Source organism: Sapajus apella, unplaced genomic scaffold (genome assembly GCF_009761245.1).
Source record: "Sapajus apella isolate SASKATOON/1434 unplaced genomic scaffold, GSC_monkey_1.0 scaffold35, whole genome shotgun sequence".
In the NCBI taxonomy this organism is placed as follows: Eukaryota; Metazoa; Chordata; class Mammalia; order Primates; family Cebidae; genus Sapajus; species Sapajus apella.
Genome location: NW_022436975.1, coordinates 8,162,243 through 8,187,321, shown reverse-complemented (window position 1 = coordinate 8,187,321; position 25,079 = coordinate 8,162,243). Strand labels below are relative to the sequence as shown.

General features: G+C 41.8%; 1 protein-coding gene and 1 pseudogene across 1 annotated transcript; both read left to right on the top strand.

Annotated features, from left to right (window-relative positions):
- Positions 1-2,238: 2,238 nt before the first annotated feature.
- On the top strand, positions 2,239-3,556 carry LOC116563382 (annotated as a pseudogene).
- Positions 3,557-21,821: 18,265 nt separating this feature from the next.
- Positions 21,822-22,862, top strand: MOS (MOS proto-oncogene, serine/threonine kinase). The gene has a single exon (XM_032296123.1). It carries the CDS (start codon positions 21,822-21,824, stop codon positions 22,860-22,862), a length of 1,041 nt encoding a protein of 346 aa, XP_032152014.1.
- The last annotated feature ends 2,217 nt before the right edge of the window (positions 22,863-25,079 follow it).

The window sequence follows — 25,079 nt, the reverse complement described above, 5'->3', positions numbered from 1 at the left end:
CTAGAAGAAAATCTAGGCAATATCATTCAGGACATAGGCACGGGCAAAGATTTCATGACAAAAACACCAAAAGCAATTACAACGAAAGCAAAAATTGACAAATAAGATCTAATTAAACTAAAGAGCTTCTTCACAGCAAATGAAACTATCATCAGAGTAAACAGACAACCTACAGAATGGGAGAAAATTTTTGCAATCTATCCATCTGACAAAGGTCTAACATCCAGAGACTACAAGGAACTTAAACAAATTTACAAGAAAAAAACAAATAACCCCATTAAGAAATGGGCAAAGGACATGAACAGACACTTCTCAAAAGAAGACATTCAGCCAACAAACATGAAAAAAAGCTCAACATCACTGATCATTAGAGAAATGCACATCAAAACCACAATGAGATACCATCTCACACCAGTCCAAATGATGATTATTCAAAAGTCAAACAACAGATGCTGGTGAGGTTGCAGAGAAAAAGGAACGCTTTTATGCTGTTAGTAGGGACATAAATTACTCCAACCATTGTGGAAGACAGTGTGGTGATTCCTCAAAGATCTAGAAGCAGAAATACCATTTAACCCAGCAATCCCATTACTAGATATATACCCAAAAAAATATAAATCATTCTATTATAACAATACATGCATATGTATGTTTATTGCAGCACTATTTACAATAGCAAAGACATGGTATCAACCCAAATGCCCATCAGTGATAGACTGGATAAAGAAAATGTGGTACATATACACTATGGAATACTATGCAGCCATTAAAAGGAATGAGACCATGTCCTTCACAGGGACATGACTGGAGCTGGAAGCCATTATCATCAGCAAATTAGCAAAGGAAGAGAAAACTAAACACTGCATGTTCTCACTTATAAGTGGGAGCCGAACGATGAAAACACATGGACATATGGGGAGGGAACAGCATATACTGGGCCCTATCAGGAGGCAGGGTAAGGGTTACCATTAGGAAGATAATCGATGCTGGGCTTAATACCTAGGTGATGGGTTGATCTGTGCAGCAAATTACCATGGCATATGTTTACCTATGTAACAAACCTGCACATTCCCACACATGTACCCTAGAACTTAAAATAAACATTGAGAAAAAAGAAATATGCTGGCTCTCCACCTCAGCCCCCAACCACAGTACTTCTTATTTGATGTTTCACAGTAGCTTGTTTTCTTGAAACACTGCATATGTTTTTAGATAACAATAGTAAGAAAATAAACACTTTCCACTCAATACTTTGAGTTCCAAAATAGTAATGGTATAAATATTCTACCTGGTATTGGCAATGAAAATAAGCAGGTGTGTGATGCAGTTATGTTAGAATAGTAGACACAGCCCACTGCTAATGATTAAATTGGTTAGAATCATAACCTAATAGATAGATAGATAGATAGAGAGAGAGATAGAGAGATACAGAGATAATGGATAGATTGGAGATAGATAGATGACTAATAAATAGATAATTGATGTGTTCTGCCCAGAAATGTATAATTGAAGTCAGAGAGCAACAACTTAGGCAGGTCCATAGACCTAGTAGCAGAATGAACCATATTTCTTATATGTGTCATTCCTTATGATTTACACTCTCCAGCCATTATCTTCTTTCAGCCTTTTAAAAGACAGAGCATATTTTATCCTCATATACCTTTTCTAGTAAGGCTTTTTTTTTTCCTTTTTCTCTTACTAGAGAAGCAGGCTTAGGAAAAAAGTGAACACTACAATTAATACTAACAAAAAGACATCACAACTGACATTAACCTCAGAAAACATAGACTTAAGATTAAATATTCAAAAAGAAACACAGGGATACAAATAACACTAAATAAACAATGTTTAAAGACAATATAATACACTTGGCAAGGCACAATGGCTCACACCTGTAATCCTTGCACTTTGGGAGGCTGAGGCAGGTGAATCATTTGAGCTCAGGAGTTCGAGACCAACCTCGGCAATATGGTGAAACCCTGTCTCTACAAAAAAAATACAAAAGCTAGCTGGATGTGTGCCTGTAGTTTCAGCGAGTTGGGGAGCTGAGGCAGGAGGATCCCTCGAACCCAGGAGGTCAAGGCTGAAGTGAGATGAGATCACACCACTGTCCAGCCTGGGGAACAAAATGAGGCCCTGTCTCAATAAATAAATACATAAATAGGAAAATATAATAAACTTAAATTTAAAAACATGACAGGGCTTTTTTAGCACCATCTGCTCGGGGCACCGCCTCCTGCTCCTCCTGCTGCTGCCGCCCTGAGTCACTGCCTGTGCAGCTCCGGCCTCCTGCCTCCCCATACTAGCTGCAGATATTTGGAGTTCTTACAACATGGCAGACATTGACAGCAAACAGTCTGAACTTGATCAAGATTTGGATGATGTTGAAAGAAGTAAAGGACAAGGAAACTGGTGAAGAAACAAAAATCAAAGCACGTCAGCTAACTGTTCAGATGATGCAAAATCCTTAGATTCTTCCAGCTCTTCAAGAAAGACTTGATGGTCTGGTATAAACACCAACAGGATACGTTGAAAGCCTGCGTTAGGGTAGTTAAAGACCAGCGAATGCTCTCAGAAACCTGCCAGTTAAATGTGCACAGAGAGAAGCCAAATTCTATGAGGAAGTTCACGATCTTGAAAGGAAGTATGCCATTCTCGATCAGCCTCTATTTGATAAGCGATTTGAGATTATTAATGCAATTTATGAACCTACAGAAGAAGAATGTGAATGGAAAGCAGATGAAGAAGATGAGATGTCAGAGGACTGGAAAGAAAAGGCCAAGATTGAAGATGAGGAAAAAGATGAAAAAAAAAGAAGACCCCAAATGAATTCCTGAATTTTGGTTAACTGTTTTTAAGAACGTTAACTTGCTCAGTGATATGGTTCAGGAACATGATGAACCTATTCTGAAGCACTTGAAAGATATTAAAGTGAAGTTCTCAGATGCTGGCCAACCTATGAGTTTTATCTTAGAATTTCATTTTGAACCCAATGATATATTACAAATGAAGTACTGACAAAGACACATAGGATGAGGTCAGAACCAGATGATTCTGATCCCTTTTCTTTTGGTGGACCAGAAATTATGGGTTGTACAGGGTGCCAGATAGATTGGAAAAAAAGGAAAGAATGTCGCTTTGAAAACTATTAAGAAGCAGGAGAAACACAAGGGACGTGGGACAGTCCGTACTGTGATTAAAACAGTTTCCAGCAACTCTTTAACTTTTTTGGCCCTCCTGAAGTTCCTCAGAGTGGAGATCTGGATGATGATGCTGAAGCTATCTTTGCTGCCGACTTCAAAATTGGTAACTTCGTACATAAGCGTATAATCCCAAGATTAGTGTTATAATTTACTGGAGAAGCTATTGAAGATGATGATGATGATTATGATTAAGAAGGTGAAGAAGTGGATGAGGAAGGCAGAGAAGAAGGAGATGAGAAAAATGATCCAGATCATGACCCAAAGAAGGATCAAAACCCAGCAGAGTGCAAGCAGCAGTGAAACAGGATGTACGTGACCTTGGGGATAACCTGTTCTAGTCTATCTTCTGCTTCCCTGGAAAGGATGAATTTACATCATTTGGCAAGCCTGTTTTCAAGTTACTTGTTGACAGGTAAACATATAAATGGAAATTATTAGAAAGGTAAAAACCTAATTCTAAAAATTGTATTAGAATGAAGGAGTTTAATAAATCTTTCAGAATTCGATATAAAAGACAAAAATAAGAAATGACATAATGTAATCAAGCTTGTGTGTAGTTATTAGGTAAATCTTTGTCGTTTGAAAAAGGAATACGTACACACACATATGTGTGTCCAGGTATTACAAAATTCCTTATTCATTTGGTCATAAACATATTTGTAAAAGTATACATTTTAGGGGCACATTCCCTTAACAAATAGAAATAAATAATTAAAATGTGACTTTAAAAAATACATATTTGAAAACTAAGAAACATCCCCCAAAATATTCCTTAAAGAAGAAATCCAAAGTGAAATTACAAACTACCTTAAAAAAACACAATGAAAAGGAGGCTGTGTCATACCAGAAACTCTGAGTCTAAGTTACTATGGAAAAAAAAGCATTGTTTGACGTTTCTTCATTATTAAAGAAGAAAGACAGAAAATATGGGCATTTCGTGTTTATCTAAGGAGGAAATGGTAGCTATCCTCCAAACCCCATTCTCTCTTTTTACCACAGTGAAAGAATAGTAGATGGGCCGTGGTGTGTGTAGCTGATGCCTAACTACACTGCATTCCCCAGACTCCCTTGCAGCCAGATGTGGCCACGTGACTTACTTTCACCAGTAAAATGTGAGTGGAAGGCTGTGTACCACTTGTTGGTACAGTGGACGTGGCTTTTCCACATTTCCTTTTCCCTCCCCACAAGCTGAAACCAGCAAGGACATGCTGGTGACCCAGTTTTGATCATGCAGACTGGACACTGCTTTAGAGCAGCATCAGCAAGCTCTTTCCAAAGAAGGCCAGAAGGAAAATAATTTAGGTTTTGTAGGCCATCTGGTCTCTACCATAATTACTCAACTCTGCCATTGCAGATCAAAAGCAGCCACAGGCAATAGGTAAACAAATTAGCATGGTTGCATTGCAGTAAAATTTTATTTGCCAAACAAGCCACAGATAGAATTTGGCCACATGCTGTAGGTGCTGATCCCTCCCTTAGAGAGTGGCAGCATCCCACTGTTTGTCTGCATTCCTGAAATATATTTGTGGAATAGATCATCTACCCCTCCTGGACTGTTCCATGAAAGAGAAATAAAGTGGTTTTGGGATCCCCTGGCTGCAGCAATTTAGTCTTAATTCTAACTAATACAATCACTTTAAGAAATTAGGGGGGCCGGGCGCGGTGGCTCAAGCCTGTAATCCCAGCACTTTGGGAGGCCGAGGCAGGTGGATCACGAGGTCAAGAGATCCAGACCATCCTGGTCAACATGGTGAAACCCCGTCTCTACTAAAAATACAAAAAATCAGCTGGGCATGGTGGTGCGTGCCTGTAATCCCAGCTACTCAGGAGGCTGAGGCAGGAGAATTGCCTGAACCCAGGAGGCGGAGGTTGCGGTGAGCCGAGATCGCGCCATTGCACTCCAGCCTGGGTAACAAGAGCGAAACTCCGTCTCAAAAAAAAAAAAAAAAAGGAAATTAGGGGGACAAGACAATAAAATAAATCTGAATACAATAAATAGATAAAAACAAAGTGAATTCAATGAAGTAAAAATACAACAAAAAATAAATGCAATATTAATCCTTTAAACAAAAAAAAATGATAAAGTAGAAAACTTGTGGTGATCCTTTAAAAAAAAAAAGATTAAAAAGAAAGAAATTGAATTATAAGAGACTACTAAATCTATGGAAATTATTTTGAAAATGTAGAGGAAACTGATAGTTTTCGAGGAAAGCATTAATTACCCAAGGAGCAGAAAATTACTAGCCGGGCGTGGTGGCGCAGGTCTGTACTCCCAGCTACTCGGGAGGCTGAGGCAGAGTAACTCTTGAACCCAGGAGGCGGAGGTTGCAGGGAGCCAAGATCGCACCACTGCACTCCAGCCTGGGTGACAGAGCCAGACTCCAGCTCAAAAATAAAAATAAAAAATAAATTTAAAAACAAAGAAAATCGAACTAAATTACTATGGACAAGAAAGGAAAAGTGATTTTAAAATCTATTATTTTAAAAGACCAGGACCGCGGCCGGGCGCGGTGGCTCACGCCTGTAATCCCAGCACTTCAGGAGACTTTTAACACGGTGAAAACCCAACTCTACTAAAAATGCAAAAAATTAGCCCCTCGCGGCAGCATGTGCCTGTAGTCCCAGCTACTCAGGAGGCTGAGACGGGAGAATCACTTGAACCCGGGAGGCGGAGGTTGCAGTGAGCCGAGATCGCGCCAGTGTACTCCAGGCTGGAGACAAGTGAGACTCCTTCTCAAAACAAACAAATAAGCCCAGGACCCCCTGGATAAAACTCATAGCTGAGTTGCATCTAAACTTGCAAGGGCATATATTCATTCATTCCACAAATACTACTGAGTGGTTACCACCAACCAGGCACAATTCTGGTCCTGGTGAAAAAGCAGTGACCAGAACCCAGGGTTCCCATCCACATAGAGATTGCATTTTATTTGAAAAGGACAGACAAGAAATAAATAAATAAATACATGATACATACTGTGATGATAAATACTGTAGACAAAGGCAAAGCAAGGTGTGAGAGATAGTAAATATTCCTAATGATACTGAGTTTCTCCAATAACACAACTTTGCATGTGATTGTCACCTGTACATCCTCATCTATGAAATGTCTCTTTTTGGTTTTAGCCTATTTAGATTGAGGTTTTTTTAACTACTGAGATTTGAGAGTTCTTAATATATTCCACAGACCAGTTCATTGTTGGATATGTGGTTTGAAAATGTGTGGTTTGTGGATATGTGTTTTCTCCCAGTCTGTAGCTTACATTTTCATCCTCTTAACAAGGTCTTTTGTAGACCAAAGGTTTTAAGTTTTTATGAACTCTAATTTATTAATATTTTCTTTTGTGGATCATGTTTTTGGTGTCCAGTCTAAGAACTTTTGGCATAACATTAGTTCTTGCAGATTTCTCTATGACTTTTTTCCCGAAAAGTTTTATAGTTTTACACTTTATATTAAATCCTTGATCCATCTTATTAATTTTTCCATAAACTGTGAAGCTTAGGGAAAGGTTTACTTTTTTGCCTATAGATGTCCAGTTGCTCCAGCAATCATTCAGTGAAAAAGCAGTCTTTCCTGTTTTTCTTGTTTGTTTGTTTTTTGGTTTTCTTTTTGCTTTGAAATGGGGTTTTGCTCTTGTTTCCCTGGCTAGAGTGTATTGGCACAACCTCAGCTCATTGCAACCTCCACCTCCCAGGTTCAAGTGATTCTCTTGCCTCGGCCTCTAGAGTAGCTGGGATTACAGGCATGTGCCACCACACCTGGCTAATTTTGTGCTTTTAGTAGAGACAAGGATTCACCATGTTGGGCAGGCTGGTCTGGAACTCCTGACCTCAGGTGATCTCCCAAAGTGCTGGGATTACAGGCGTGAACCATGGCATTCTGCCATCTTTCCTGTTTTGAATTACTTGTGAATCATTATCAAAAATCATTCGGGAACATTTCTATGGATATATTTCTGGATTTTCTATTCTGTTTTATTGATCTATGTGTTTATCCCTCTGCCAATACTACACAATCTTAATTGGTATAGCTATACAATCAGTTTTGAAATGGAGTAGACAAATTCCTCTCAGTCTTATTCTTCTCTTTCAGAATTGTCTTAGCCCTTCTGAATTCTTTGCAGTCCCATCTAAATTTACAAATGCTTGTCTATATCTGCAAAAAAGTCTTGCTGGAGTTATGTTACACCTGAATATCCATTTGGAAATTGAAATATTTACTATATTGAGTCTGCTAATCCATGAAACATAGTATGTCTCATTATTTATTGAGGTCTTCTTTGATCTTTTTCATCAGTGATTTGTAGTTTCGTAGTATATAATATACAAGTTCTGTACCTTTTTCTTAGATTTACACTTTAGTACTTATTAAATGATTTTAAGTGGGACCATATTTTTTTTTTTTTTTTTTGAGACGGAGTTTCGCTCTTGTTACCCAGGCTGGAGTGCAATGGCGCGATCTCGGCTCACCGCAACCTCCGCCTCCTGGGTTCAGGCAATTCCCCTGCCTCAGCCTCCTGAGTAGCTGGGATTACAGGCACGCGCCATCATGCCCAGCTGATTTTTTGTATTTTTAGTAGAGATGGGGTTTCACCATGTTGACCAGGATGGTCTGGATCTCTTGACCTCGTGATCCACCCACCTCGGCCTCCCAAAGTGCTGGGATTACAGGGGGACCATATTTTTAATTCTGGTGTGCATATCTCCTTGGTAGTATACCAATGAACAATTGAAGTACAATTGATTGTTTTGTTTATCTTGTATCATGTGGACTTGCTGAACTCACTTATTAGTTCTAGGGTTTGTCTATTTATTTATTGTAGGTTCAAGGGGATTTCTACATATATAAGTAGGTCATTAGCAAATAGGAACAATTCTGGGTTTTCCTTTTTGATCTTTTTGACTACTTTTCTCGCTTTACTGTGCTGGCTACAACTTTTCACGCCGTGTTACATAGTAGTGGTAAGAGCAGACATGCTTGATCTTTCTCACGGGGGAACATAGTCAGCCTTTATCATTAAGTATGCCATTCAGTGTAGGTTTTTATAAATACCCTATATCAATTTGAGGATATTCCCCTCTATTGCTAGTTTTTTCTTTTCTTTTCTTTTCTTTTTTTTTGAGATGGAATTTCTCTCTTGTTACCCAGGCTGGAGTGCAATGGCACAATCTCAGCTCACCGCAACCTCCGTCTCCTGGGTTCAGGCAATTCTCCTGCCTCAGCCTCCCAAGTAGCTGGTATTACAGGCACGCACCACCATGCCCAGCTAATTTTTGTATTTTTAGTAGAGATGGGGTTTCACCATGTTGACCAGGATCGTCTCCATCTCTTGACCTCGTGATCCACCTGCCTCGGCCTCCCAAAGTGCTGGGATTATAGGCGTGAGCCACTGCACCCGGCTAGTTTTTAAGGAGTTTATCATGTCTCTAGAGGGACAGGATTAAGAAAAATTTAAAAAAAAAAAAAAAAAAAAAAAAGAGTTTATCATGAACGGGTGTTGGATTTTTCAAATAGTTCTTCTATATCAATTGCTATGCTGATTATGCACTTGTACCAGCTAAATCTATTTTTTAAGTGGTCTATTAATGATATGACATGTAAAATTGAGAGACCTTATCCATTCTCCTCACCCTGCACTGTAGTGATCAGGAAGAAATCAGGAAGTGACTGTGCATAGACTCTCGCACTCAGAAGAGGGGCCTGAAATAGATGAGCGCATTGTTCGTAAGTGCGCAATGCATGCGCCAGCTTGCTGGTTCTCATACTAGACTCAATGAGTAGCACAATCACACGCATGGGGTTGAGGAGGGCAAAGCTAGAGCTGCCCTCATGTTACCAAAGCTGCCTAAATGTGCCCCCTTCATTTAAATTTCAAATGAATGTCCCAAGATATTTCTGGGGCACCTGTCAAATTCCAGCAGTTAATGGAAAAGTGATTGGGGCGATTAGCTATCTAGAATTGTTGGTTTGTTAGATGAAAACAAATTTTGGCACAGTAAGTCCAAACACTAAGCAGCTCAATCCCTGCGGATGGGAGAAGAGAGTGTACATTTGTCTCTAGAAAACAGCAATTCTAATGTCTATGAAACACATGGGTGTGGCCAGGCATGGTGGCTCACACCTGTAATTCCAGCACTTTCGAAGACCTACGCGGGCGGATCACTAGGTGAGATGTAGGATAATCTTCCAGACCACTTTTGGGACAGCTGCACCCTCCAGCTTCCTGCCCTAGATGTAGATGTGTTGCCCGAAGCTGCGGAAGCCTTCCAACCAGGAAGTGGCACACGAAGGAGACAAGTATTCTTTTTTTTTTTTCGAGATGGAGTTTCGCTCTTGTTACCCAGGCTGAAGTGCAATGGCTCGGTCTCATCTGACTGCAACCTCCGCCTCCTGGGTTCAGGCAATTCTTCTGCCTCAGCCTCCTGAGTAGCTGGGATTACAGGCATGTGCCACCATGCCCTGCTAATTTTTTGTATTTTTAGTAGAGATGGGGTTTCACCATGTTGACCAGGATGGTCTCGATTTCTTGACCTCGTGATCCACCCGCCTCAGCCTCCCAAAGTGCTGGGATTACAGGCGTGAGCCACAGCGCCCCGCCCAGGAGACAAGTATTCTAACAGCTCTGACCCCTTACTTTGATATTTCCCATTATATGAAATAATTAATTGCCATTATTGCTTAAGTCAAAGTTAGTTAGCTATCCTGTTACTTACATTCCATGGTGATACATGACCTCACACAACTGGGAATAGATGGGTAATGGTCCTCAAAATATTAGGTATTCTGCTGGGCATAGTGGCTCACATCTATAATTCCAACACTTGGGAGGCTGAGATGGGAGGATCACTTGAAACCAGGGGTTTGAGACCAGCCTAAATAGTGTAGTGAGACTCTGGCTCTACAAAAAATAAAAGAAAATAAAAATTGGCCGAGGCAGGCAGATCACTTGAGGTCAGGAGTTCAAGACCAGCCTGGCCAACAGAGTGAAATCTTGTCTCTACAAAAATTACAAAAGTGAGCTGGGTGTGCTGGCGTGTGCCTGTGGTCCCAGCTACTTGGGAGGCTGAGGATTGCTTGTGCCGGGAAGGTGGAGGTTGCAGTAGCTGAGATTGTGCCACTGCATTCCATGCCTGGGTGACAGAGTGAGACCCCATCTCAAAAACAAAAAAGAAGTAAAATAAATTAGCCGGGCATGTTGGCACACACCTGTAGTCTTCTGGATACTTTTCTATCTATTATATAGATATTTTGTTCCTTTTTCCCTACCCTGTTTTGGGTTTATTAAGTTGTGGGATTTTTTTTTAACCTCCACTCTTGGGCTATTACCTATAACTCTTAGTTTTACTGTTTTAATGGTTCTTCTAAGGTTTCAGTATATATCGTTAACTTACCATAGTCCACCTTCATAAAATATTATGTCACTTCAGTTACAAGGTGAACTTTAGAATGACAGGCTTCCATTTCCTCTTTCTTTCCCTTGTGCCATTGTCATCATGCTTTCTACATATGTCTAAATCCAACAATGCATTATTACTACTACCACTGCTACTACTATTTTGCATAGTCATTTGTCTTCTAGAGACAATTGAAAAATAAAAAGAATCTTTTACTTTAGCCTATGTTTACCATTTCCAATATTTTTTTTTAATTATTATTTTAGTAGAGACAGAGTGTTTGTTGCCCAGGCTGGTCTCAAACTCCGGGGCTCAAGTGATCCTACCACCTCAGCCTCCCAAAGTTTTGCGATTACAGACATGAGCCACGGTGCCCAGCCAGAATCCTTTATTGTAACTTAAACAATGAGCATGAAATAGCTTGGGGGGCTTAGAGGACTGAGCGCCATCATAGCTGAATGCAGGAATTAGGTACTCTGGGTGGCTTAAACCCCCACTCCCTCTACTGCTCTGGTCTTTGCCAGAGTGGGTTTGCTGGTCAACGTGTAGGACATTTGTTGCCTTTGGCTACACATTTAGAGAAATTACTTCCCTCCAGATGTTCATGGTCTAGTTGACATAGTATATCTAGTGCCTGCCTCCCAGCAAAGAAGGCAAAATGGTCATGTTCTATCTATCAGTATACTGGTACAGCCAGGAAGCCAAAAATTAACAACATTGGCCTGTGGGTTGCTTCATGTGCAGACTAAAGCAATGGCTGAGGAATCAGTCCAGTGATGGTACTCTAGCCCTAGCTTTCAAACGGGACCATTACAGCGGCTCCTGCTTCCTCGTTCTCTAGGAACTAACTTCTTGCCTACTTTGGAGCATGGTTCTTAAGTTTCCCATTGGGTTTGTAATCCTTCAAAATCTTTCCAATGAATTTATTTGCTTAAATTGGGTTCTACTTCTTCCTGGAACCTAAGAACCCTAACTAATACAGTGGTTAACTGTGGGCTATAGTAAATTGAATGCACCTGTTCCTGTTCTGTCAATGCTATGCCTGATTTTGTTTCTAATCTGAAAAATTATCATAAATAACCCCCAGTTTTCATGAGCTCTCTAAGGAATCTAGCTAATACAGTCTTCTCTCTCCCTATTAACACCACTGACAATAATCTTTTCATGTATCTGCTCCCCAGCTTGATGTCGTAATGTAGTGCAATGGAATTTAAACCGATGGCCTAAACTAGAGCCAAATATTATAATTACCCATTACATTGGTAATATATTGATTAGAGAGAATAGGAACATGGAAGACAAGGTGTGGGTTAGGTAAATAAAGCCAACCAAGGAATCGAGAAATGTAAGTTAGAAGCACAGGAAACAGAATTAACAAGGGACGATACAACCTAAAACCCAAGTTATTCAAAATTGTGACTAATTTTGAACAATTTCCTCTATTTCTTCTAGTGTTTCCCTGCCCCTCCCTCTTCTGACACTGGCTGCTGTTAAAGTCTGGAGTCGTAATCCTACTCCACCTGGATTAACGAGGATGCTAAATGCACAAACTCAACACTGATCCTGTTGGTGGAAAAATGACACAAGCTGCAATGTCTGCTATCTCCTGTGGGGCCACCTGGGGCAAACTGTTGTACACCCCTTTCCCCACCATGCTTGGGTTGGGCTGAATGGGAGGACCAGTATGGACTCAAGTTATTATAACATCTGGTTATATAATAGAACATAGTCAATAGCCAAGAGCCGTGTCCACACTCAATGGCGGAAGTGACTGAGCCATTCTGTTTTGGTAATTGGCAACTCACTTTTTCTGAAAATAAAGTGTCAATGATAATTGGGATATATAAACCTCCAGTCAGCCTCCTGCTGACTGTTCCACGGTTAGTTAAGAATTACACTGTGGTGAGCTAATAAATACAAAAGCCTAAAGCAATTGTTTCTGTGAGTAACAGAAACATTTAGTAAGTGTCCTCTGGTCTCCCGAGCAGAGGAGCAAGGATTTCGCATGATGATTATTCCAATCCACACACACTTCACTGCTTCCCAGGGTTCCCCCCGTACACAGAGAAAAGCAATTCTCAGATATGTTCTGGGTTACTCAGTAAACAGGTCGTGAAAGTTGTTAAATTAATTTCTCCTATTGGTTACATACACACACAAAGATCTCAACAGAGCAAACAAAACTTGAAGATTCTAAGAAGCCTGGGGAGTTGAGCCACTGGTGTGTGCGTGCTTCTCTATCTCCTCTTCCTGTGTACAGCTTAGCAGGATGTGACGGAGTCTTGATTTAAAGTTTGAAACTATGATCCTCATTTCCTCAAGAATTTGGAGCAGAGGGGAACCTGAGCTCAGCAAAGGAGGCCGCAGACTAGCCGCCCGTCGTTGGTCAGCCTCTTGTCTTCCTGTGGACTTCACCTCCTCACCTGCCTTTGCCATCCTGGGCTACCATGTTTAGACTCAACTCTAGTTCAGGATCCTCCATTCTTGGGTAGGTATCAAAAATTCAATCTTTTTTCTAGCCTTGGTTTCACAAACCTATCCCTTATATCTTTCCTATAACATCCAGTAAGAGGATATCCTGCTTTCCTTCCAAGGCCAGATTGACTAGCCATGGGCACCACCATGTCTAAATGTCAGCAGGGCATTTCCAGCCTTTCTTAGTTTATAATGGATCATTATAGTGCATGGTCTTTTAAATGGGCAATAGGTACACTGGGGGTGAGCCCAAATTTAAATTTCCCCGTTAAGGATCCTGGAACTATGATATCCTGAAACATATAAGGAGGACCAGGAAAGTCATTAGATTGTTGCCAACTAGATTGTTTCATGTACACATGGAAAGATTAGTTCTGACACAAGTTGCCAAGAAGGTAGCCGAAACCTCACTAAAGATGTTAAGAGAACCACTGAGAAGTCCTGTCAATTTCCTCTCCAAGTGTGACCCACTAAGACCTACCCCGCCCCCCATCCCACAATAGCTAAAGACCGAATATTTGACTTCCTCCTCCTCCTCTTTCCCCAGAGTCACCTAAAATTGCCTTGAGTGGAGTTCCAACAAGTCCTGATATTCTACTTTCAAAGATGCCAACTGGAGATGCCTGGAGCTTTGCTACAAAGTACCCTCTTAATCTCATATAAAACTCAGCCTCACCAAGACTTGACTCATATTCCGAGTGTCCCGGTGTGCTAAGGCACTTGCACAGAATCTGCTGGTCTTGATTTACTGGGTGGGGGGAATCGCTGCCCAGATTAGAAACATGCCCTGCCTGGGGTTTTAGAAAGTGTGCTGGCAGTCACCTTTCCTCACACCCATCAGGCAGTTGGTACCTGCCATGTTGTATTGCCAAGTTTTAAAAAATAAAAAAGAACAAAGAAAAATTTAGCCTCAAAGCATTAGTACTGCAATTCTCAAGCCATTAAGATGGCACATCCTAGAAATAATCAGAATATTTTCTGTCTAGGAAAGCAGAATATGGCTGGGCCTGGTGGCTCATGCCTGTAATCCTAGTACTTTGGGAGGCTGAGGTAGATGGATCACTTGAGGTCAGGAGTTCGAGACTAGCCTGATCAACATGGTGAAACTCCACCTCTACCAAAAATTAGCCAAGCATGGTGGTGCATGCTTGTAATCCCAGCTACTTGGGAGGCTGAGGGAGGAGAATCACTTGAATCCAGGAGGCAGAGGTTGTAGTGAGCCAAGATCATTCCATTGCCCTGCATCCTAGGCAACAAGAGTGAAATTCCATCTAAAAAACAAAAGGAAAGAAAGAAAGAAAAGAAAGGCAGAACGCAGTGGTTTATGCCTGTAATTCCAGCACTTTGGGAGGCTGAGGTGGGTGGATCACGAGGTCAGGAGTTTGAGACCAGCCTGGCCAACATGGTGAAACCCGCCTCTGCTAAAAATACAAAATTTGGCCAGGCATGGTGGTGCACACTTGTAATCCCAGCTACTCAGGAGGCTGAGGCAGGAGAATCGCTTGAACCTGGGAGGCAGGGGTTGCGATGAGCCAAGATCAAGCCACTGCACTCCAGCCTGAGTGACAGAGCAAGACTGTCTCTCAAAAATAAAGAAAGAAGAAAAGGAAGGAAAGAAGGAAGGAGGGAGGGAGGGAGGGAGGAAAGGAAGAAAGGAAGGAAGGAAGGAAGGAAGGAAGGAAGGAAGGAAGGAAAAAGAAAGAAAGGCAGAATATTTGAATATTTTAGAATGGCTGGAAATGAAGTTAAGGCTATTTTCAGATAAGTAAGTCTAGGCTGCAGAAGGCGAGATGAGAAAGGAATTGTTTGTATTTCAAGAAACAACTTTAGTCAACTAAGAGGCATTAAGAAGATACATTCTATATACATAAACAGAAATGAGAGAAAGAGGAAATTTAAAGATTTGGGGACGAGATTATGATAAAATCAACTCAGAGAATCACCTGGGGCCAGGCGTGGTGGCTCACACCTGTAATCCCAGCACTTTGGGAGGCCAAAGTGGGCAAATCACCTGAGGTCAAGAGTCTGAGACCAGCCTGACCAACATGATGAAACCCATCTCTACTAAAAATACAAAAATTAGCCGGGTGCGGTGGTGCATACCTGTAATCCCAGCTACTTGAGAGGCTGAGGCAGAAGAATTGCTTGAACTCGGGAGATGGAGGTTGCAGCGAGCCAAGATCGTGCCACTGTACTCCAGCCTGGGTGACAGAGTGGGACTCCGCCTCAAAAAAAAAAAAAAAAGAAAAAAAAATCACTTGGATTTATGCACTGTAAACTTTGATATAATGTAATAATATTACGTTGGTAGGAAAATGTTTTATATTTAAAAAGGAAGCTCAAAGAAGAGAGAGAATAAATTTTAAAGGCTTTAATATCATGACTATTTACTAAATTAAATTGTCATGAAAGACATGAAGCTATGTGCATTCCAATATTGCCAGAAATTGGATAGTAGAAGGTAGAATTGGGTGCCATCAGAACTTGTGCATATGAACGTTCTGCATGTAATGGTGCACTGGGCCACTCCGTAAGGATCAGGTGATGGTTAAATGAAATTTTCATACAAAACTGGGGAACTTCATTTGCTTGATTTTCCCTTCGCCCATCATCTCACAAGGTAGACTCTGAGAACAGTTTTCTACCATACCCAAAGGTTTATTATCACAAAACGAAAAAACCCCTTGGCTGAAAACTGCCACCTTCTAGGAAAACTGCCAGCTAGTTATACTGACAACCTCCCAGAACTGAAAACAAATTAATCGTACATGATTTATATAGAACAAAGCCTCACAGAATGAGCTATGGGGAGTGACTCTACGAGAAAATAATTTGATTACACATCTTACAAGGAAAAAAATAACTGCAAAGAAATCTTAGATTTTATTTAATAATTTTATCAGATAAATTAATAATTAGATTAATTTTGTTTGGAATCAAGCTTTCAAGGATAAGGAAAAAGGAGGAAAATAAAATTGAAACGCTTTAATTGGGAATCATACTGTCAGAACTGAATTAGAAATATCAATAGGAACCCACGCTTTTTAAAAGAAAAAATATATATATGTTTTCGAATTCCGTCAGCTAAAATGAACTAGTAACAAGGGCTTAAGAAATGAACCGAACTTATTGCTAAGATTATGGCATCTTTCCAGGATACCCTGGAGAAATGGCTGATTCCAGGAGTGATTATGAGCCTGAGGCAACTTGCTGTATGCACCAAGAGACAAGAAATAATTCAGATTAATGGGACTGCGTCAAAAGAACACAACAGGGCCCCCCACTGGCCAAAGTGTGTCAACTGAGCAGCAAAACTAATAATTATTGCAGTTGATTAAATCACATTGAATCTATGAGAGGCCACGAGTCTATAGCGATACACAGGAGAAAATTTTGCTTGAAATTGAATAAAGATGGTGATTCAAATAGAGTATATTACTTTGGATCATTTATTCAAACATCCTATTATTTTGACACATTTATCTGTGAAAAATACAGAATTTAGTAAATATCAAATACATAGTTAGAAAGCATTTTCTGAAACCAGGCGTGGTGGCTCACACCTGTAGTCTCAGCACTTTGAGAGGCAGAGGTGGAAGGAAAGCTTCAGCACAGGGAGTTGGAGGCTGCAGTGAACTGTGATCGTCCCACTCTACTCCAGCCTGGGAAACAGAGTGAGAGACGCTGTCAAAAACAAAACAAAACAAAACAAACAAAAACACGCAAGCAAAACAAGCAAGCAAACAGTCTGGCTTGAGGGAGGATGTCAGTATATGATCCTAAATTGTACAAATAATTCAAGACGGCCGAATTTCAATCAGATACAATTTCAAATATCTATAGGCATTTTATGTTCTTAAGAAATGAGAAAATTACAAGATATCATTAAATTCAAAGGCTTCCAAAACTAGTTTGAAATATATTTGCACGTCTTAAAACCTTTTGTGAAATTTAGCTGTACTTAGACAAGTAAAAATGTATTTACATATCTCTGGAGTCGAAATACAAAATCCAAGCCATCAGGGCAAAATGGAAGCAACCAGCCCCAATATCCCTCTATGGAAACAGATAGTGTGCGCTGGTTGCATCCAGGAACGTGCTCCATGCAATCCCACAAACTTAAATCTGCCCCTGACCATATTATATTGGCCATATAAAAATTAAAGTAGCTCTATATGTACTTTACTGACATAGAAACAAGTCTATGTTATATTGCTAAGTATAAAATTCAAATTTCAGAATAATATCAATAGTATAATACCACCGAAGTAAAAAAAAAATGATATTTTTTCAGGTTTGACTCTACAATCTTTGTATGGGAATTTTTAGTAAAGCGTATGTATTCATCTACAGCTTAACTTCTTAGTCTTAAAAAAGGCAAGAGTGAAATTTTGAGCACGAAAGTCATGGCTGAAACCAGCAATAGCACACTTGCACGGTTGCAATCCTCGTGCTGCTTCGCACTGCAACCTCTGGAATCCGCTGTAACCTCCGGAATCCGCTGTAACCCGAGATCGCTGAACGGTGCGGTCCCCTGCCGGCACTCTGGAGCGCAGGCGCGAGCGCGGCCGCCGTCGGGGATGTTCTGGGTGCTGTTGAGACTCCTGTTGAGTTTCACGGCCTTTTAAGACTGTCTTCCAAAAGACGACGTGATGACTCCTAACCGAAATGAAAATGTGCTCCGTACGCAGAAGGGCAGGCTGGGCGCACGCTGAGCTTCTTTCGGGGACTGACGACCCCGCCCACGTGCTTCCGGGCACCCGCGCGCGAGGAGACGCACAAACCCCCGGCGGGCGAGGCCCTGGGCAGCCAGGAGGCGGCGAGGGCGCCTTGTCTGCCAGAGACTGGGGAATCAAGAAAGGCAGAGCCACCTTCTTGGCCCCAGCGCAGCATGGGCAGGAGGCAGGAAGGCCGCAGCGCCCCGCAGTCCCGGGTACCCGCAGAAGTCGGTGCGCGCCCCGGGAGCAGGGGAGGCTCAGGTCCAGCGTGCCCAGAAACGCAACTGCGTTGGTCAGGAGGACGCTCTCCCACGATCCGCGATCCTCAGGCTCTGATTAAAGTCGAATTAAATGAGCTATCCTTGCTGGTATCTGTTGTTATTCTTATGATAAATATGATGTTCGACACGGAAGTATCTTAATAATCATGCTGCCAATCAAAGAACAAAACACGTAAAGCCTGTGCGCTAAGAACGCGAGAGCATTTCTCTCCTCAGGAGGTGCAGTTTCTCTTTATTGTCTCTCCTTTGTTTCTGTGTAATTCCAAGTAGAATTCCGAGATCAACACATTTTGCTCTTTCCCTTTGTTTGGGGATAACATAGGCTTATTGCATTTGATCAGATTAGTGTTAAGCCCCCACCCACGTTTTTACTATATACTGTACCAGTAATACAGCAGGCTTTTATATCTTTAACCTGAAATTCAAGAACAGAAAAATACTCAACTTTTACATTAGTTTAACTTGAAAACGAGTTACTTCAGCCCTAATGGGATACTTTTAAACCAATACTATCTAACAAATCTGATGGGATACTTTTAAACCAACACTATCTAACAAATCTGCTTCTTATTGGTATAAGCCCATGCACATGGTTTTTTTAAATGAGTTTTATAACTAATAATTAGCACTGAGGCCCTGATCGAAGTATTTGAAACTCCGTTACTCTTCACAACAATCCTGAGGTAGGCATATTTTCCTTGCTTTGCAGATAAGGAAACAAGCACTGAGATGGTAAGAAACCCCGGCCATCTGGCCCCTAAGAGCCTTTTACCACCATGCTAAAGCTTTACTCATTTTCGAGATCCAGAATATTACACAGTGCACACATATGTGGTAACCAAATCAGGATTAAACAGTAAATTTAAGGGCTGAGCATGGTGCCATGTAATCCTAGCACTTTGGGAAGCTGAGGTGTGCAGATCACTTGACGTCAGGAGTTCAAGACCAGCCTGGACAACATGGTGAAACCCCATCTCTACAAAAAAAATACAAAATTTAGCTGGGTGTGGTGGTGCGTGCCTGTGGTCCCAGCTACTCTGGAGGCTGAGGTGGGAGGATTGCTTGAGGTGAGGAGGCAGAGGTTGCAGTGAGCAGAGATCACACCACTGCAGTTCAGCCTCAGTGACATAGGGAGACATTGTCTCAAAAAGAAAAAGAAAACTGAAGTAAGAACATAAGAAATGTGCTTGGCACTGTGTTACTTACAGGGGAGAGAAAATCAATAGGAAGATGGATCCTGCTTTCAGGATAAATGGAATTTGCTGAGTAAAAGAAATATTTTAAGATATCTTAAAAGAGGAAACAAAGGCTATTGTAAATTGGATATTCAATTAAATATTCTTAGGCAGATTGGCAGATGAGAAATCTAATGAGCTTGGGGTTTATAAATACACAGAATGCCACATTTTCACTAATACCTTATGATTTGTATAAAGAGTAAAATCAACTTTGAAAATGAATTGTTTGTGCAATTATCTTAAAAATAAAGATTATATAATAATTCACATTATCTTGCATTATATAAAATATCTAGGGGGTTAAGGGACTCTTATTTTTCTAATATTCACAGCACTCCTATTACATAATTATTTCAGAGTCCTGAATTATAATCTCAACTGTGTGACAGTTACTGAGTAAATTTTGCAACATAGATTTATTATAGAATATAATTGTATTACTTTCTCTATTGATGGCCATCCTTTTATATCTGGGTTTTGATACAAATACACACAATAATCTTTCTACCAAAATATTCCATAGTTGGCCAGATGTGGTAGCTCATGCCTGTAATCCTAACACTTTGGGAGGCTGAGGATGGTGGATCACTTGAGGTCAGGAGTTCAAGACCTGCCTGCCCAACATGGTGAAACCTTGTCTCTACTAAAAATACAAAAATTAGCCAGGTATGGTGGCGGGCACCTGCAATCCCAGCTACTCGGAGGCTGAGGTGGGACAATCGCTTGAACCTAGGGAGTGGAAGTTGCAGTGAGCAACCTGCCAATGCACTCCAGCCTGCGCAACAAGAGTGAAACTCCACTTCATCTCAAAAAAAAAAAAAAAAATTGAGGCTCAAGCAGGTTAAATATTATACACACACAAGATCACACACTAAGCCACACTAGTAGTATAGACTACTACTATAGAAATCCTATTCCAGGGCTTCACAGACCTCAAATTGCTTCTGTAAATGGTTTATGTTTCTTAACTTACCTTCTCAAAGTCAATATACTTCAGAAACATACAACTGCTATCATTAAAATGTGGTTACACATAACCTAGCACATAGGTGCTTTAGAAGAAGAGAACTTTACTATTTGATTTTTAAAAATATAGATCCTAACACGTGTCTGTGTGTGTGTGTGTGTGTCTGTGTGTGTCTGTGTGTTTCTCATGAATAGGGTAATATTTTTGGTCTTTTTTCTAAAGATATGGTATGAAAATTGTTTATTTTTTTCTTAGAGTCAGGGTCTTGCCCTGTCATCCAAGCTAGTGTGCGGTGGTACAATCATAGCTCACTTCAACCTCAAACTCCTCATGCCCCAGCCTTCAAAGCAGCTAAGACTGCAGGAGTGCAGCACCACACCCAGCTAACTTTATTACTATTTTTTTTAGAGGCAGGTCTTGAATTCCTGGCCTCAGGTGGTCCCTCCACCCCTCCCAAAGCACTGGGATTACAGACAGGACTCACTGCGCTTGGTAGAAAATTAATTTTCATTATAAAAATCAGAAAGGAAGAACTTATTGTTTGATGGCCAGAACCCTGAATTTCATTTCAACTTCAGGTTTTCTACATTATATGTAGGTACCAGTGATTTTATGCCATTTTTTTCCTTCAGATTTTTCCTCTTCTACAATTCTCCCGTATGTGTTATTATTTGAAGCCCTGATCACAGTTCTGAATTATTTCTGTTCTTTTTTCTCCCCTTCAAAACTTCTGTAACTCATTTGCTACAAAGTCTAGAATCTCTCTTGCAAATGAGCTGACCGGGTGGGCCAAATCGCCTTGGAAGGGAAGGATTGTTAGGAAGTCAGTATGTTGCTAAGACGTCTTGCTAATTTGCTGTTTAAGCCGCATAGAGCGTCAGGGAATTCTCCTTTCCACTGATGAATTCAGATGTGTGTTATGACCTGTATCAGTGATTCTATTTGGATTGATTAAGGCTGCAATTTTTTATCCACATGAATGTTGCACCTAGTTTTCCCCTGTAATTGGTTAAACAAATGTCTGCTGTTTGTATTTCAGCTCTCAGCCAATCACTGCTGGAAGTGATTTAATGCAGCTGGAGAATGACACTAACAATCATTATGGCCTGCAAAGTGTGAAACAATTCCATTGTGCTTTGTGATCTCTTTGGTCTGAGGACGGATAATGTGCAGCCGATGAGAACTGAAAAAATCTTGTTTTATTACAGTTAAAGAAATAATGTAAAAGTGGGGTGAGTTCTGGGGCAGTTCTGTGCTGTTTATCTGGAGAGGGCTTGTTTTTACAAGAATTCACTTCAAGTGTGGAAGGGAAATGCTTTCATCTGAACGGGATTGCTGTGCTTCATTCCGGTTTCTCCCTCCATCTGATAAAAACTCTTGCTGAGTGACAGCACAGATGTAGCTCATTTGGAGCAAATGAAGGAAAAGGAGAAAAGGGCTCGGGGTGGAGCGAAGGAGTAGTCAGTCATGCTTCCAAAGTCCCGCGGTTTTTTCTGGTCTTTTCATTCACCCCAGTGGCCCTGGTGTTCCCCCTACAAAGTGCGATGCCTTCGCCCCTGGCCCTACGCCCCTACCTCCCAAACGAGTTTTCCTCGTCCGTGGACGCGCGGCCCTGCAGCAGTCCCTCGGAGCTCCCTGCGAAGCTGCTTCTGGGGGCGACTCCTCCTCGGGCCCCGCGGCTGCCCCGCCGGCTGGCCTGGTGCTCCATTGACTGGGAGCAGGTGTGCTTGCTGCAGAGGCTGGGAGCCGGAGGGTTTGGCTCAGTGTACAAGGCTACTTACCACGGTGTTCCTGTGGCCATAAAGCAAGTGAACAAGTGCAGCAAGAACCGACTAGCATCCCGACGGAGCTTCTGGGCTGAGCTCAACGTGGCAAGACTGCGCCACGACAACATCGTGCGCGTGGTGGCTGCCAGCACGCGCACGCCCGCGGGCTCCGACAGTCTAGGGACCATCATCATGGAGTTCGGTGGCAACGTCACTTTACACCAAGTCATCTACGGCGCCGCCGGCCACCCTGAGGGAGACGCAGGGGAGCCTCACTTGCGCACTGGAGGAGAGTTAAGTTTGGGAAAGCGTCTCAAGTACTCCCTAGATGTCGTGAACGGCCTGCTCTTCCTCCACTCGCAAAGCATTGTGCACTTGGACCTGAAGCCCGCGAACATCTTGATCAGTGAGCAGGATGTCTGTAAAATTAGTGACTTCGGTTGCTCTGCGAAGCTGGAAGATCTGCTGTGCTTCCAGACACCCCTCTACCCTCTAGGAGGCACATACACCCACCGCGCCCCGGAGCTCCTGAAAGGAGAGGGCGTGACGCCCAAAGCCGACATTTATTCTTTTGCCATAACTCTCTGGCAAATGACTACCAAGGAGGCGCCGTATTCGGGGGAGCGGCAGCACATACTGTACGCGGTGGTGGCCTACGACCTGCGCCCGTCCCTCTCCGCTGCCGTCTTCGTGGACTCGCTCCCCGGACAGCGCCTTGCGGACCTCATCCAGCGCTGCTGGAGACCCAGCGCGGCGCAGAGGCCAAGCGCGCGGCTGCTTTTGGTGGATCTTACTTCTTTGAAAGCTGAATTCGGCTGACTGAAAACCTGGGTCAAGATAAGCTTTTGTCTATTTTTTTTTTTAAGGAAGTTGAGATATCGAAGAAAACATATTTGTAGGATAGAGTTTTAGAAAATAAAGTTACTAAGAATTTTAGCCTCCAATGCTTTTTCTAAGACACATAGTTACAAGTCTAGTACCTGTTGTCTCAGTACTGTTAATAACTAATCTTATTAATTCATATCTTTATATTCTTTGCCTTTCATAGCTAGTATTGCATTTATTCAAATTTATTATCGATAAAACAATTTGTCCAACGCAGAGCTCTGCTGCAGAAATGTAAAAATTTTCTATAAATCCATATATATTTCATACCTACCACATAAATTCCAACTATTAATGATGTAGGTGCTTCCACACCAAATCAGTAAAACCTTTTTTAAAATAAGTAATGCTTTCCTACTATTCTCCCCAGTAAAACTTCTTGTTTGCAATGACCTTCACACATAGAAGTCATAAACCTTTACATTCAAAGGAATTATAAATGACCTATTGTAATATTTTTGTGCATTGCAATGAGTAGAAACATTTTGCTAAAATACTTCTAAACTGGGTCACTTTTATCTGTTATTTGGACTCAGAATTAGAAGATAAAGATTATATGATGTGAGGGAAAAATGAAAACACTGAGGAATCATGAAATTTAACATTTTGATGGAAGAGAACAGACAAATGGAACTAGATTGCCCACTCCAGACATCAAACCAATGGGTGCTGGTATATGGGATTTAAAGGAGAAGGTGATTGGATCTTGCCATGGGGACAGCTTTGACTTTCTTTTAGCAACAGCAGTTTCTGTGGGAGGTGGAAGGCAAGGCTGGTGCAATGGCTGCAGAGGGAATGGCAAGGCCCTGAAGCAGAGGCTGTGCATGTACTGTTAAGGAGGAAGAAGGAGGAACCTTAAAAGGGCGTTGGAGACACAGAAATGTTTTCAGATTTTTTATCTGGTTTCATTTAGTTTTAGGTTGAAGGAAAAGAAATAATTTTACTTGTAAAATGAGCCACCAGAGGCACAGATAATTGAGAAAGTTTACATACTTGTAGAAGGGATGAAGCATAGTACCTAGGGGAAGAGACTGTCATCTTGGAGAGAAAGGACATCACTTCCCAGGATGGGAACCAAGGGTGGGGCACACTGGCATTATAGACGTTTACAGTAGGAAAAGGGGGCTGAACAAGCACACATATGTGGGCTTCTGTTTTTTTCTGTTGAGTGGTGGATGGTAGGGGGTCTACAGAGTAGTGAGATCATGGTTTGGAACTGCTCTTGAGAAAAGCAGAAGGGAGCTGTCTGTGGCCATGTGCAACACTGACAAAAGTGCTGCTAACTGTCCAGGTAGTTGGGGGAACAAATCACTGACACGATAAAGAATTCCCTTCTCTGATTATTATTATTTGAGACCGAGCCTCATTCTGTCACCCAGGATGGAGTGCAGTGACAAGATTTTGGCTCACTGAAACATCCACCTCCCAAGTAGCTGGGATTATAGGCAATCACCACCACACCCGGCTAATTTTTGTACTTTTAATAAATACAGGGTTTCACCATGTTGGCCAGGCTCGAACTCCTGATCTCAAATGACTCCCCCCCACCTCAGCCTCACAAAGTGCTAGAATTACAGGCTTGAGCCACTGTGCCTGGTCCCCTTCGCTGACTATTGTGGCAATAGGAGTTTATGTTGGTAAGTTTAAATTACAATGGTGTCTTTCCTTCACCTGGAGACCACATGAAATGACAAGGCGAAGAAGGGGAAATAAACACTGTAGGCTCCATAATCAGTGAAACTAGAAGAGAGAAAAAACAAACTCCAAAATGTGATGACTAAAGAGTGAATGGAGCCTTAAGGAAAGAAAGCAGAAAGGGTCAGGGATGGCTGGGTCAGGCCAGGGTGGTGGGGACCAACGGACCCAGCAGTGACAGATCCCAGGGAGACCTGCAAAATTAGGTGCCCTGGGGAACAGGAGCCCACTGGGAAGTGCAAATGTTGGGGAAGAAATCTGAGAACAGGACTGAGATCAAACAGTGCTGAGGTTAAAGGAGTTGGTAGAAAAGGAACAGCAGGTGTTAAGGAGGATCCAACCACGCAGAGCTCAGAAAGTGACAGCAAAACTCAGCAGCTGGACAGGAAGGGGTCACCCTGGGGGTAGGGCAGGGAATACTGGACAGGCACAGAAGTCTCCTGGGCCCGGTTTGCT